This window comes from Prinia subflava (assembly GCF_021018805.1).
Source record: "Prinia subflava isolate CZ2003 ecotype Zambia chromosome W unlocalized genomic scaffold, Cam_Psub_1.2 scaffold_43_NEW, whole genome shotgun sequence".
In the NCBI taxonomy this organism is placed as follows: Eukaryota; Metazoa; Chordata; class Aves; order Passeriformes; family Cisticolidae; genus Prinia; species Prinia subflava.
In genome coordinates this window covers 89,421-104,488 of record NW_026960615.1, presented here as the reverse complement: position 1 = coordinate 104,488, position 15,068 = coordinate 89,421, and the positions used below count along the sequence as shown (strand labels likewise).

At 43.7% G+C, this 15,068-nt stretch overlaps 1 protein-coding gene across 4 annotated transcripts in view; it reads left to right on the top strand.

Moving 5' to 3' along the window:
- The window catches only part of LOC134565247 (heparan-sulfate 6-O-sulfotransferase 2-like), a 51,609-nt gene extending 41,348 nt beyond the window's left edge, over positions 1–10,261 (top strand). Inside the window, exons 3-4 of one of the 4 annotated variants that reach the window (XR_010083831.1) lie at positions 7,965–8,048; positions 8,201–10,261. Coding sequence is in view for 1 of the 4 variants with exons in the window: in XM_063424751.1 (XP_063280821.1) it covers positions 7,965–7,998 (34 nt within the window). In the remaining 3 variants the exon portion in view is untranslated. The other 3 variants (XR_010083830.1, XR_010083832.1, XM_063424751.1) reach the window with 3 other exon arrangements.
- The last annotated feature ends 4,807 nt before the right edge of the window (positions 10,262–15,068 follow it).

Here is a 15,068-nt window from a genome sequence, read left to right as displayed (position 1 = left end):
AGCCGAGAACGGAGGGAAGCGAATGGCCTAGAAGAGTGACTGAGGCGCCTCCTTGGGGGAGGGCCCCTTCGAGCATGCAAAGGTTCTTGAGTTGTGAGGTAAGATCCTCAGCAGGGCAACACGCCCCAAAAAGAAGGTGAGAGGAGATCCCCAGCAGGGCAAGTGAGAGGTCCCTGGCAGGGCTGCCCCAGAAGGCAGGTGAGAGAAGATCCCCAGCAAGGCAGGGGAGAAGTCCCTGGCAGGGCTGCCCCAGAAGGCAAGTGAAAGAGGATCCCTGGCATGGCAAGATGCCCCATCAGGCAGGCAAGGGAAGATCCTCGGCAGAGCAGGTGCAAGGTAATGTCCCCGGCATGGCAGGGCAAGATGCCCCAGTAGTCAGGTGAGAAAAAGTCCCCGGCAGGGCAGGTAGAAAGTCCCGGGCAGGGCAGCATGCCCCAGAAGGCAGATAAGAAAAGATCCCGGCAGGCAAGTAAGATATCATTAACAAGCAGGAAAGCAGGCATGAAGGTGAGCAAACAGACAAGAAAGCAGACAGGCAAGCAAGATTGATGAGCAAAAAAAGACAGGCAGAAAGAGAAGCCAGATAAACAAAAAGGGAGGCAAAGGAGGCTTGGCCGGAGTTCAGGTGTAAGGCTCGGCACGATGTTCGACCTCACCCCGGCAGGGAGTTCAAGCCTCCTAAACCTAGTGAAGTTAAAGAGTTCAAACAAGACTCAGCAGGGGTCCAAGCCTAGAAAGCCTAGCAAGAAGTTCAGACTTAAGTTGAAAAGTAAGAGAGAGATACCCTTAGTAGAAAACAATGGGTGTGAGTCATAGTAGTAAGTGTCACAGCCAAGAGAGAGTTTTAAAAGAGACAGAAGAAAAAGTGTCAAGAGTGGGGTGCCAAGAAATTAGATCTTGACCATTTAAAGTTCAGTGAAGAGATTCAGAATGTTTAGTTGTAAGAGACCAGACAAACTTTATCTTAAAGTTTAGATTGCCCATCAGAATATTCCAGTTCAGATTGGGGCACTGTTAAGGTACTTAGTTTTTCCTTTTTTTTTTTGTGCCTAAAAACTGAGATGATGTTATAGTAAACAAGCAGACCCTTCCAAAAAGACAGTAAAGAAGATTCTCCCTAACAACCCCCGGAGCAATTGTCAGACCAATAAGATCCTTAAAAGACCCCAAAGAGTCCAGATAAAGTTGATATATTATAGTAAAAGAATATAGCTGAGATTAAAATTACAAAGACAGTAGTCATAGTGTAAGACCTGAATTCAGTAAATGTGTAACCAGTTAAACCAACATCTCTAAGCCCAAGAAGACCGTGATGTAAAACAACTGTCTTATGCAGCCTACTGGCTAGAAAACTCTTTAAGTAATGAAAATGTGAAAATATGCAAACTCTCCCTCCTACCCCAGCTGTACCTCCAGTCTCTTCCTTAACCTCTCCAACAGTTCCCCTTCACCAATTGTGATACCCTCACTTCCCCACTTGGGAATGGAAACCACCCCTGCCCAGTGTTTCTCTTAGCCTCTGTGTCCACTTCTTCTCCCTCTACCTGGTGTTTTAGAAGAAGAGCCATATTACAACACCCGATCCAAAGCACCAAGAACAGAGGTCTTTCCCCTTAGAAAAGTTCCTAGAGATTAACTAAAGAGATTAGGTTTGTAAATGCACCTTTGACAGCCCCTGAAGTCCAGGACTCTAAGAAAGAGCTAGAGGATTTAGTAGAAGACCCTGTTAGAATATCTAACCAGCTAGACCAGATTCTGAGGCTAAATAGTTATTCCTAGAGAGAGTTAAACTCTTTTCTAATAATTCTGTTCACTCCAGAAGAAGTCCAGATGGTCCAGATGGCAAAGATAAAGATATAAGAAAAATAAATAAATAAATAAAAATAGACTGTGGCCCCCAAAAGACCATAAGATGCCCTTAGTAGACACCAGCTAAAATCCAAACCAAGAAGTAAGAAAGCAAAGCATGAAAGACTATAGATCCCTGATAGTGAGAAAATCAAAGTCTATACTCTACCTCTCAAAACTACTATACCCAGTAGTTAAGAGATGGCCAACTTGCCTGCAAGCAGTTGCAATGGCAGCTATCCTAGTAAAAGAAGCCCAAAAGTCGATCCTGCAAAAGAAAAATTACTAAGCCAAAAGGCTTAACAGTATTTGACTGACTCTAGAATAACGAACACAAGTGACTTAGAATTAATCACCCTATGCAGTCTCTCACTAGAGAACCCCTAGCCAATCTAGAACACAATTCAAAGAAGAAATTTAGTAACTGCAGACAGAGAAAGCAGAAGTGCTTTATGCTTTGTTTTGCTGCTGTCTTTAGTGAGAAAACAGCTTCTCTTCAAGATAGTTGTCATACTGAGTCAGTAGATAGTGTTAAAGAACAGAATAGTCCTTCTGTTATCAAAAACAAAGTAGCCAGAGAAGTAGTAATTTGCTTAAATGTCCACTCACATGAAATCCATCCCAAAGAGATAAGAGAGCTGACAGATGAGTGAAAGCAGGGACTCTAATTGGGATTGGAGAGAAGCAAACGGAGGTCCGACCAATGTGGTTATAACACGCTCTCCTCTTTCTTCTCGAAATGGCTGGTTTTATACAGTGTCAGATAGTTTACAGTTGCAGGTGCACTTCTATTGACATTCAGCGTGAACAAGTATGTAAACTATTTCAGTTTAAGGCAGTGACCGTGTCTTCACTCTATTTGCCCTATACAGTCTGTGCCCACACCTTAACCCAATTTCTAACTGCGCCACAAAGCTTATCTACTTCTACGCAGGCCCAAAACTGAGGCCCAGTTTGGGATAGCTCAAATCTCATTCCACAGCACATTGTGCCCACGATCTCTAAGAAATTCGGTTACAGATGAGTTTGCAAAGCCACTCTCCATCATCTACCAATAGTCCCAACTCACTAGTGAAGTTCTAGATGACTGAGCGCTAGCCGATGTAATTCCCATTCTTAAAAAGTAGAGAAGAGCCTAGTAATTATATGCCAGTAAGCCTGACAACAGTACCAAGTAAGATAATAGAGCAGTTTTTACTGAGCTATTGTGCAGCACTGACGAGATAGACAGAGTATCAGACCCAGCCAGCATGAGTTTAAGAGACGTAAGTTGTGTTTGACCCCACTAGCCTCCTTTTATGACCAGGTGACTCGCCTGGTAGATGCAACAAAAGTTGTATATGTTTTCTATTTAGACTTCAGCAAAGTCTTTGACACTGTTTCCCACAGCATACTCCTGAGAGAGCTGGCAGCCCACAGCTTATACAAGAATACTCTTTGCTAAGTTAAGAACTGGCTACATACCTGAGCCCAGAGAGTAGTAATGAATAGTGCTGCATCCAGCAGGCAACCAGCCACCAGTGGTGTCCCTCAAAAGTTTGTGCTGAAGCCAGTTCTATTTAATACATTTATTAATAACATAGATGAAAGTATTGAGTCCTTCATTAGTAAATTTACAGACGACACTAAGCGAAGAGCATGTGTCCATCTGTTAGAGAGTAAGAAGACTCTGTAGAGAAACCTAAAATGATTAGATAGATAAGCAAAATCCAATAAGATAACGTTTAATAAGTCCAAATGCCAGGTATTGCACTTTAGCCACAATAACCCCCTGCAATATTACAAGCTGAAGGTAGTGTGGCTGGACAGTACCCAAGCAGAAAGAGACCTGAAAGTTCTAGTTGATAACCAACTAAATATGAGCCAGCAATATGCCCTGTATTGAGAATAGTGTGGCCAGCAAAAGCCGAAAGGTCATTCTTCCCTTGCGCATAGTGTTGGTGAGGCCATGCCTTGAGTATTGTGCCCAATTCTGAGCCCCTCAGTTTAAAAAAGACATTAAGATGCTTGAGCGTGTCAAAAGAAAGCAACAAAGCTAGTGAGAAGCTTAGAACACTAGCCCTATATATACTAGCTAGAAGAGCTGAAGTTGTTTAGCCTAGAAAAAAAGAGATTCAGAAGTAACCTTATCACTCTACAACTTCCTGAAATATAGTTGTAAGGTGAGAGTTAGTCTTGTTCTTCAAACAGCAACTGATAGAACAAGAAGACACAGTCTTAAGCGGTGCCAAAAGAGATATAAACTAAATGTTAAATTTTTTTTCTTCAGAAAAAGTGATTAAGTATTAAAATTTTCTGCCTAGAGAAGTAGTAAAGTCACCATCCCCAGATGTGTGTAAGAAAGCACTGGATGTGGCACTTAGTGCCATAGTTTAGTTAGAGTTAGACTTGATCCTAGAGGTCTCTTCCAGCTTAATGATTCTGTAATTCTGTAATTCTGTAATTCTGTAATTCTGTAACTTTAAAGAAAACACTCGAAAGTCTCAGAAAGAAAGTCTGAATTTCCCCTCTGGATACCAGTGCCCACAATTTCAGTCCCAGAGATTGAGTATTAATTAAGTAACCTCAAATATGAAAGTCCCTTCCAGGTGTTGCTCACCACACATACCGCAGTGTGAACTCCAGAAGGAAGTCGGACCCATGTTACCGGAATTAAAGGACCAATACCAGACCCAACAGTACCACTTGCCACCTCTTCTACAAAGACAGCAATTGAGAGACCAGGAGACCTAAAGTTAACCCTGAGGAAAAGGCCGAAGCAGCATCTACTAAGAGAATGCCCAGTAGGAGACTGTAAACTGATGAGGGTTTCAGCCCGATCAAAGAAATAGAGGAGAGATTTTTTATGAACGAATTCCCAGTGCGTATGAGGGCTAAAAAAAAAAAAAAAAAAAAAAAGCTGCCCATGTGTGCTGCAGTGGCCCTGGGAAGGGGGCCGGGCTGTGTCTCTGGAGCACCAGCCGCTGGGCAGCCACTACTGCGCCATGCGGCCCTGACAGGCGCAGCCGCTGCTGGCAGGAGCCATGGCCGGGCTCTGGGCAGAGTGGATGGGGGGGGAGCACTGGAACCCCCAGCGTTTCCCGGTTGGGAGGGGTTGTGCCATCCCTGTCCTAGCGAGACAGCCGCACCATCCCCCCAGAGGAAAATGCGGAGCATGCATTAGCATATTAAAAGAGTTTCTGAGTACTCAAAATGCAACCCCCTCCTCCCAATTTGTGCCATCACCCAGCCTTTTAGAAAAATGGGGGTTTTTCCTTTTTGCAGACAACCCCATAGCTGGGGTGATGCTGCTGATCCTAGAAGAGGCTGCCCTGTGGCATTCTCCTACCTCATTAAAATGTGAAAAGGAGCAGCTCCTGTCTAGATAGCCCTGTTATTGTTCGCTGTAACTACCTTTTTCAGCAGGGATACCCTCTGCCCGACCAGGACAAATGCATATGCATTTGTATATGCAAATAAAACCGACCCTGTGAATCCTGGGAGGGTTTTTTAGAGGAACTGCACCCCAAGATGAAAAACTAGATGCATCAGAGAAGAATTAGAGGGTGCCCTGGCCAAGGAAGGAGTGGACGCACCCCCTAGCCTGGTTTGAAGATTCACCATGACCTATGAGGAGTCTGAATGGAATGGGAACCGGCCAGCTTAAGCAACAGAGACAGACAATGGGAAGATCTCGAGGTTTTTCCCTGAGGGTAAAGAGCTGACTCTGCACTCTAGTGGCAGACCCCTCAGCGCTCTGCCTTCTGATGGTTGACCAGAGAGAGCTTCTAGCTGTTCCCGTGGAGACAAGGACTCGGCACCTACTGGGGGCACCTGAGTGAAGATCCGCAACAGTACCTGCTCCGTCGGATCACCACAGCAGCATGAAAAACTCCGGTTGGACTCTGCAATCCTGCTGATGACTTTAATAAATAGCTGATCACTTTAATAAAGAGCTGAATATTAATAAAGGCATATGCCCTGTTCTTTTCACAAGTAGATACTGAAGTAGCCATGATCTACTGAGAAGCTTGAACAAAGAAGAGAACCCTTACCCCAGGGATAGAAGAAAACTTTTGCTCCCAAATCCAGAAGAAAATACCCTTTGCTTCTATTCTAGAACAGCACATCCTTCAAATTGCACCCCATAAGCTGAGATGGCCCTCGAAAACAGTTGTGGGAAAACCTGTAGGTTGATAGGAGGGACTTTCACATAGCAAACATATTTCCTTTTCCCAGGCAGAATGGTTTGCTGTGAAATTAAAGCCACGAGAGGACTGTTTCTTGTGGAAAAGTCACCATGACATGGCAGGAGAGACTCCTCTCCCTAAGTGAACTGAAGAAATTATTTATTTTAGACATGGTAATCTTACTGAAAATCCTGGGTTTTGTCTCTTTACGTTGTTGGTGGGGAAGGGAAGAAGAGTTGGGAGGAGGAGGAGTGTTCTAAAGGTTTATTCTGATTCTTATTATTCTTCTTTTAGTTCTGGTAATAAAGCTTTCTTTGTACCCTTTAAATTTTTGAGCCTGCTTTGCTCTTCTCCGAATCCTTATCTCAGAGCGGAAAATGAGTAAATAATTTTGGTGGGTTCACTGGCGTTTGGCCAGCCCTCAAACCACCACATTGATTAGTGCCAAAACCCAAGACGGTGAACCAAACCCACCACATTAATTAGTGTTTCTGCCTGATTTCATTGAACTGAAACTGCTACATTCTTTGGTGGAAAATGCAGACAATTGATGAGAACTTTAAAATAAAAATTATTTGGGAAAAATAATGGGCAAAGCAAGTATTAAATCATAAGGTTAAGTAGAATGATAGTGGGAAATTTATATTGTAATTGTAGTGAAATGTCGAGGGGTGGAGGTTGGTGTAAGAAATTTTTACTTCTGTTTAGTTTAGTAGTTTTTATTATTCTAGGTAAAAATTGTATGTTGAATGTAATTTTGATGTTAATTCTTAGATATGGATTCATAGAGGTGAGGGGTGGAGGTGCCAAAACCTGGGAAAATATTTGTCCTGATTTGGGACAGATTTGGGAGGGAACTTCCTGAAGCTGTCTCCTCTAGAAAGCAAACTTCAGCAGCCCCTCCTGCAACCACTTCAGAAGAAAAATTTTCTTGGAGAGAAGTAGAAAAAACCTGTTTATTTAACAAGCAAAGTACTCACAAGCATGAAAAAATGACTAATAGTAAACAGTGGTACTTCTCGGTGTTCTGAAGAGATGACAAATTCAGAAAGAGTCCTTCTGTGGGTGTGGCTCAGTCTCTCCCTCTCTCCGGGGCTCAGGCCCAGGGTGCCAGGCCTGGCGTGCAGCTTGGGGGACCACGTGGGGGATTCTCCTGATGTCGGGGATTGGAGAGAAGCAACAGTCCCAGAAGAAGAAGACAGTCAAGGGAAAACCTTTCTTGCCATAGCTAATGAGGAAAAGCAGTGAAAAAAGCAAAGAAAAAAATTCCCTGTCTCTCTCTGCAAAAGCCCAGAATTCGAAGAGCACTGCTTATCTCTATGTTTTGAATACAGCCAACAAAAAATTCCACCGCTCTCCCTCTTCTGTCTCTCTCTGGGCCCAGCTTAAAGCTACAAGACTCATTTCTGAGCAAAAAGACAGACAGTGGGGATACCAGCATCATAAACTCACCCCAGGACATCAAGTCACACCTATAAAGTTTATTTTGCTTAATCTAGCCACACTAGAATTAAGTAAGCACTAATTTGGTAAGGATGAACAAAAAAACTAGTGTATGAGCTTTGCCTTAAGTAATTTCAACTTGATAATTGTGCTTTCTGAGCATGATAGACTTTTTCCACTTCATGAATGTGTATGAAAACAATGGGTTAAAATAGCCTGTTCCTTTTCAGCTTTGCTTGCCCGTATTCCCGCTGTGTTTTTCTACACACTTCACTTTCCTTCTGCCCCTGTCTATGTGACATCCCTGATGCCATGATATTGGCCTTTGTGGAAGTCCTCTTGGCAGCTTGAAAGCTTTGTGAAAGGGTACCTCCCAGCAATGAAGGATGACTCTTCAGGCTTACCTAATGTCTTTTCTTCCCCTGCTCCTGCTTATAAATACAAACCTCTTGGTCTTCAGGGATTCAGATTGTGCTGATGTTTTTCTTGCCTTATATCTTCAAGGGAAAAGTCATTGGAGATGCAAAACTGCTTATGAGTTGTGGTTGCAGAAAAGAGAAAAATGCTCAAATGAAAGACTCAGATCAGGTCAGTCAATATGTACCTTAACTGACTGAAAAATAAAAATGTGTTTGCATCTGTTTGAATTATGCTGTTGCATATCAGGATTCCTGGACACAGAGTCCTTGACATGGCTGACAGTGGTACAGCATTAATGATTTTGTATTTGTTATTTATAGGAAAATCCCTCAAGCAAGATCAGAGATTATTTGCATTAGGAGCTGTTAATGCCACAGGCTGACTTATTTCCACCGGCTTTATTTATTCATTGTAGGAATACACAAGACAGAGAGTCAAACAGACTTGATTAGCATAGTTGGTTTGATAACCAAGATGCCATGGCAGGAACAAACAGAACTGTGAAGATTACAGAAGATGGGATTAAACCTGCTTACGAGAAGAGAGAAGATTCAATCAACTTCTGCAAGCAAAGAATTGTTGTAAAATGCATGAGTTGTCTGTGTGGTTTTTAACCTGATTATTGTAGTAGAAATTATTAACCTGTCTGAAATAGTATGTAAGCATTTGGGAAACCTGAGTAAAATCGAATTCTGATCACCGAATCAGTCTTCCCGTCTCTCAACCAATCGTCAATAATTCATGAATTCTGTTTTGTTATAAAAACAAAATCTAGGCAATGCCTCTCAAACAATATTGCATTTCCTTGTTGGCTAAATGCATAGAGTGTTTTGACTCATACTGTAGCTGTCTGGATGGTTGGTACTTACAGAGAACACGTAATTCATTGCATACTTTTGTTCTGAAGTAACACCATCACAAGGACATTCTTTATTGAGGTTCCTCAGGAAAGGCATTTCAAAACTTTTTGACAAACTGATGGCCAGGTTTCAATATTCATTACTTGGAATGAATGGCCCCTTGTTCTAAAATTCACAGAATCACAGACTCACAGAAGATGCTGAGTTGGAAATGACCCACAAGGATCATCGAGTCCAACTCCTGGCCCTTCACAGTGATAGTGGAGGGTTAAAAAATTGTATAAGTTAACCGCGGGTAGTTGAGGGGGGGAAGGTAGAAGATGCACAATCTGAACTTGACTTTGGAACAAACGTCAGCTTCTGCAACTAGCTTCATACTATTGTTTTAATTGAGTCGAGTGTGACTCCAGCCCAGGAGATAATTGAGAAGCATTGTTTTAACCAAATCAAGTAGAACCCAGGGTAAAGCGCAGGTATGATTTAAGATAGTAACTAAGAAATAGAATAACCAGTATCTAGGGGTGGAGGTTAGTGAACATATGTATAATTTGAAACTATAAAAATCACAAATTGACTCTGTATTCTTGGGCACAAGATTTGGGCACTGTATGTCCCTGTGCCCCGCGCGCTCAAATAAAGAACCCCATATGATCGCCTTGGTGTGGTTATATGTTTTCCTACGCTAACATTTTTGGCGACCCAGGTGGGACCTTGTGGGTGCAGCCAGGACCCCGCAACCCGATCACACTCCAGCTGGCACCGGGTGATTTCTTGGGGAGCCCATCGGAGCCGCGACCCTCATCGCTCACAACGACCCCTGGTGAGAGGTAAGGTTCTTTATTCCCTGGTCTGGGGGCCTGCCATTAAGACGCAGCAAAAGCTACGCTTGGTTGGGCAAAAGGAATTCCTGGTGGTATTGCCTAGGCAGCCCTCTGTCAGACATCGCGAAAGCGTTGCAGGTTCGGCATCTGTGGTTTTTATGTATTTGTAATATGGAGAAACTAAAAGGGTTAAAAGAGGTTTTGGGCAGCAATAATGCCTCTATACCAAGTTCTTCTCCTTTGGGTTGTTTGTTGGCACATTGGAAAGAGGGGAAATTTAGTCAGGAATTACGAAAAGATAAATTGATTGAGTATTGTAATGTGAGCTGGTCAAAATATTCTCTGCCTGAAAACCAGAGGTGGCCACAGAACAGGTCTTTAGATGTAAAGGTTATTATGCAGCTTAGATCGCTTTGTACACAAGATGGAATGGTAGAACAAATCCCATACCTTGATTTATTTCTATGCTTGCTTGAAAAACCAGTTTGGTGGCTTGGCAACAAAATGGAAGCAGTAAAATTTGAACATAAGTGCATGGCTTGGGCCCAAAATAAGCAGTGTATGCAGCATGCGATTTTAAGTGAAGCTTTAAAGGGAGGAAGAGATGAAGTGGACTCGGACTTATTAATAGCTCCCATGGCCCCCGCACCCACCACAGCTCCCTCGACACCGAGTTCTACCCTGCTCACCCTGACCCCACCTGATTCTCTTACACCTCCCTCGCTCAAGCCAACACAATATGTTCCCCCCCCCCCCCTTTGGTCTGCTGAAGGTAATTATCCTCCTCTGTCTGTGCCTGCCCCTCCTCTGCCTGCTCAGGTACCTGCCCCTCCTCTGCCTGCTCAGAGAACCCCCCCTTCTCCACATATACCTGCTCAAAGTTATCCTGCCCCCCCACCCCCGCCGACGCCTGCTCAAAGATTTATTCTTCCTCCAACACTGGTTCAAGGGTACCCTCCGCTCCCACGTACACCTCCTTCCCCAGCTCCTGTCCCGTCCGCCCCCTGTACCCTCCCCTGCCAGATTCACCTGTCCAGGATGTGATTGTGAGGCTGAAGCAAAGGGGGGATGCAGAGAGAGCAGATAGAGTGGAAAGTAGTGACAGTGAAGAAGATGGGTTAGATGCCCCAGTAGCTCACCGAGCACAAGGAAAACTGGCCCCGGCGTGGCCTAAAGGCAGGAAAGGGTATATTAAAATCAGACAAACAAAAGAGAACAATTATTGCACCACTAAGGCAAGGGGTGGGAACTAATGGACCTGTCTTTGTAAAGGTAACCTTTCCACCTGCTGATTTAGTTATATGGAAACAATCAGCTAGAACGTATAGAGAAAACCCAGATAAAGTAGCCCGTGTGGTTAAGATGATAATGAAAACTCAGAACCCTGATTGGGAAAATATTCATGTGATATTAGACACTCTGATGGATGAGACAGAAAGGGACATGGTACTTCGGGCAGCGAGAGAAAGAGCTAGAGAAGACATACAAAATGGTTTGGTGACAGGGACACTGGATTACAATTTTCCCACTGCAGATCCAGAGTGGGATGCTAACGACCCATCTGAAGTAGATATGTTAAGGCTAAAGAGATATCAGGAGTGGATTTCATTCGATGTTCAACAGGCAATACCTAAGAGTATGAACTGGTCTAATTGTATGAAATTCGACAGGAAAAGAAAGAATCTCCCACTGCCTTTCTAGAAAGACTTAAGGAAGCAACTATAAGATATACTGATCTTCAGGTAGACAGTGAGCAAGGAAGAATTCAGCTTGCCTTTATTTTTCTGGGTCAAGCACAGGAAGATATTAAGAAAAAGCTACAGAAACTAGAAGGTGAAGAGTTAAGAAACTTGGATAAACTCTTAGAGGTTGCCTGGAAAGTTTATAATAACAGGGACAGAGAAGTTGCCAAGAAACAGGGGCAAAGCCTTTTGGCAGTTTTACAGAAACAGGGGTGAGGACGTGGTAGAGGAGGTCGTGGCGATAATAGAGGTGGCTTTGGCAGAGGTTCTGGTCGTGGAAGGCTAGGTCTGAACCAATGTGCGTATTGTCGAATGGAGGGACACTGGAAAAGGGAGTGTCCGAGTTGGTTTAGCCAGAATGGTCAGCCTCAGTTAGACAGTATGTTTAATCAAAGTGGTGAGCATCAGCTGGATGGTGTAGCCAGGGTCATGGTTTTACATGAGAGGGAGCCAGGATCAAGAGAGCCCATGGTGACTTTGCATTTAGAAGGAAAAGACGTAGATTTTCTCATTGACACGGGGGCCACACATTCTGTACTAAATTATCTTGAGGGGCAAATCGGGAACAAGTCAGCAGCAGTCATTGGAGCCACAGGGAAGGAGGAGGTACGGCCATTCTTGCAACCCCTAGAATTGAGCTTTGAAGATAAGATCTTGACCCATGAATTCTTATACATGCCAGACTGCCCAACTCCGCTCTTAGGGCGCGATCTACTGGCAGCACTGGAGGCAGTAATTACTTTTGAGAATGGTGAACTCGTAATGAAAATTCCGGAGTCTAAGACAGGAAAGATTTTGATGATAAAAGAAAAACCAATTTCTAATATTCCTAAAGAAGTAGAAGATGCAGTAATTCCCTCTGTCTGGGAAACAGATGTACCTGGAAAATCTAAATTGGCACAACCGGTACATGTAGAGTTAAAAGAAGGAGCAAAGGCTGTACGAATCAAACAATACCCTATAAAACCAGAAGCACGACAGGGAATAGCAAAGACCATTGATACATTCTTAAAATATCAAATTCTAGAGGAGTGTGAATCAGAATACAATACCCCAATATTCCCAGTAAAGGAACCCAATGGTGAGTATAGACTTGTACAGGATTTAAGAGGCATAAATTAAATAACCAAAGACATTCTTCCAGTGGTTGCCAATCCCTATACATTGTTAGCATCTGTAAAAGAGATATATAAATGGTTTACTGTAACTGATTTAAAAGATGCCTTCTTCTGCATACCCCTTGTCTAAGAAAGTAGGAAACTATTTGCCTTTGAGTGGGAACATCCAGAAAATGGAAGAAAAACCCAGCTCACCTGGACCCGGCTTCCGATGGGGTACAAGAACTCACCCACTTTATTTGGGAGCCAACTAGCAAAGGAACTGGAAATCTGGACCAGAGAAGGGCAAGTACTGAGAGACCAATATTTATTACTCCAGTATGTAGATGACATTTTGATTGCGGCTGAGGAAGAAATGACCTGCATAAAGGTAACCATTGAGATTTTAAGTTCATTAGGAATGGGAGAGTATAAGGTATCCAGAGAAAAAGCACAAATTGCCCAACAGACTGTGATTTACCTGGGATGTGAAATCTCACAAGGGCAGAGAAAACTGGGAACTAATCATATTCAAGCTATCTGTGTTATTCCAGAGCCCCAGAATCTACACGAGCTGCGGATCTTCCTTGGAGTGACTGGGTAGTGTCGCCTGTGGATCATGGACTATGGACTGATTGCAAAACCCTTGTATGAAGCTCAGAAGACGCAGCCGTTCACCTGGGGCAAACCACAGAAAGAGGCCTTCCAGAAGTTAAAGGAAGCACTGACAACTGCTCCTGCTTTGGGGTTACCTGATCTGTCTAAAGACTTTCAGCTGTACGTGCATGAAAGGCAGCGACTGGCACTGGGAGTCCTGACCCGACAACTGGGAAGCTGGAAAAGGCTGGTGGGTTACTTTTCCAAACAACTCGACAACGTAAGTGCCAGATAGCCTTCATGTCTGCGGGCAGTGGCAGCTACCGTGCTGCTGATACAGGAAGCCAGGAAGCTCACGATGGGAAGACACATAGATGTCTATGTGCCACACATGGTAACTACAGTCCTGGAACAAAAGGGGGGCCATTGGCTCTCTCCAAGCCAGATGATGAAATTTCAGGTAACCCTGACTGAGCAGGATGACGTTGCACTAAAAACAACTAACCTCTTGAATCCAGCTCTATTTCTAGGTGCCACAGCTGAGGAAGGTCCATTAGAGCATGACTGTCTAGAAGTCATCGAGCACACCTATCACCGCGGGGCCTAATCAGAAATGAGACTCGGGGACAGATCTGGGTTCATCGAGCATGCAGGGCAGGAGACCAAGTTTATTTACAAAAACCCACCTTTATACATTTCCTATGAGGCCTGTGGATTGGAGGCTGTCATTCAACCTCCCCTTCTCCTTTAGAAGGAATTCATAACAAGGGCAGTGTTTACAAAACATGGTCCTGTGTTTACATTCACAAGCGTGAGAAACTGCACATTTCTCCTTTAATATGAACACTCGGCAAACCAGGAAAAAACCTCATGGCAACACACACCTATTCAGCAAGAACAGATCTGAAAGATGTCCCCGTAGAGCAACCAGAGTGAGAACTCTTTACAGATGGAAGCTGCTTCATAGAAAACAGAACCAGATACGCGAGATATGCGGTAACTACAATTGATGTGATAATAGAGGCAAAATCACTACCACCTAATACATCTGCACAGAGGGCAGAACTAATCTCATTAACCAGAGCACTAGAGCTGAGTGAGGGGAAGACAGTAGATATATGGACTGACTCCAAATTTGCCTTCGGAGTAGTGCATGTACGTGGAGCTTTATGGAAAGAAAGAGGACTGCTGTCCTCCCAAGGGAAAAATATTAAACATCAAGATGCAGTCCTACAACTGATAAATGCAGTCCAAAAACCTGAACAAGTAGAAATCATGCACTGCAAGGCACATCAATCAGGCAATTTCAAAATTTGTGAAGGAAATCGAAGAGCAGATTGGGCAGCCCATCAGGTAGCGCGAGAGGTGCAGAAAACAATGGCATTGATACCATCAAGACTTAATATCTCTCAATTTAATTTGCCTCCTAAGCCAAAATATACAATAGAAGACAACAAACTAGCACAACTGCTGAAGGCACAGAAGAACGCAGAAGGGTGGTATGTTACCGCACAAGGGCAAATAGTGGTACCTCCTTTGGTAATGAGAGAAATTTTACAGGTAAAACATAATGAGTGTCACTAAGGTGCAGAGGCGTTGGTAAAGTGGTTGAGACAATACCTAATCTCAGTACAGATGCAAACAATGGCCAAGTCAGTAATGTCTAAATGTGAAATCTGCCTGAAAAACAACCTGGTAGCTAGACGACAGGCACAGTTAGGCAGAATCCAGATGGGAATAGAACCAGGAGACTATTGGCAAGTAGATTTTAAAGAATTGCCAAGAACTCGGGGATCCAAATACCTGTTAGTAGGGGTTGACACATTTTCTGGATGGCCAGAAGCCCTTCCCTGTCGCACAAACCAAGCAAAGGAAACAGTTAAGTGGTTATTACAGGAGATCATTCCCAGGTTTGGGGTGCCCCTAGGGATATCATCAGACAGAAGCCCGCACTTCATAGCCACGGTGGTACAAGGGGTAAGCAAGTTATTTGGAATATCTTGGGACCTCCACACACCATGGAGACCCCAGTCAAGTGGGCAAGTAGAGAGAATGAGCCAGACACTGAAGG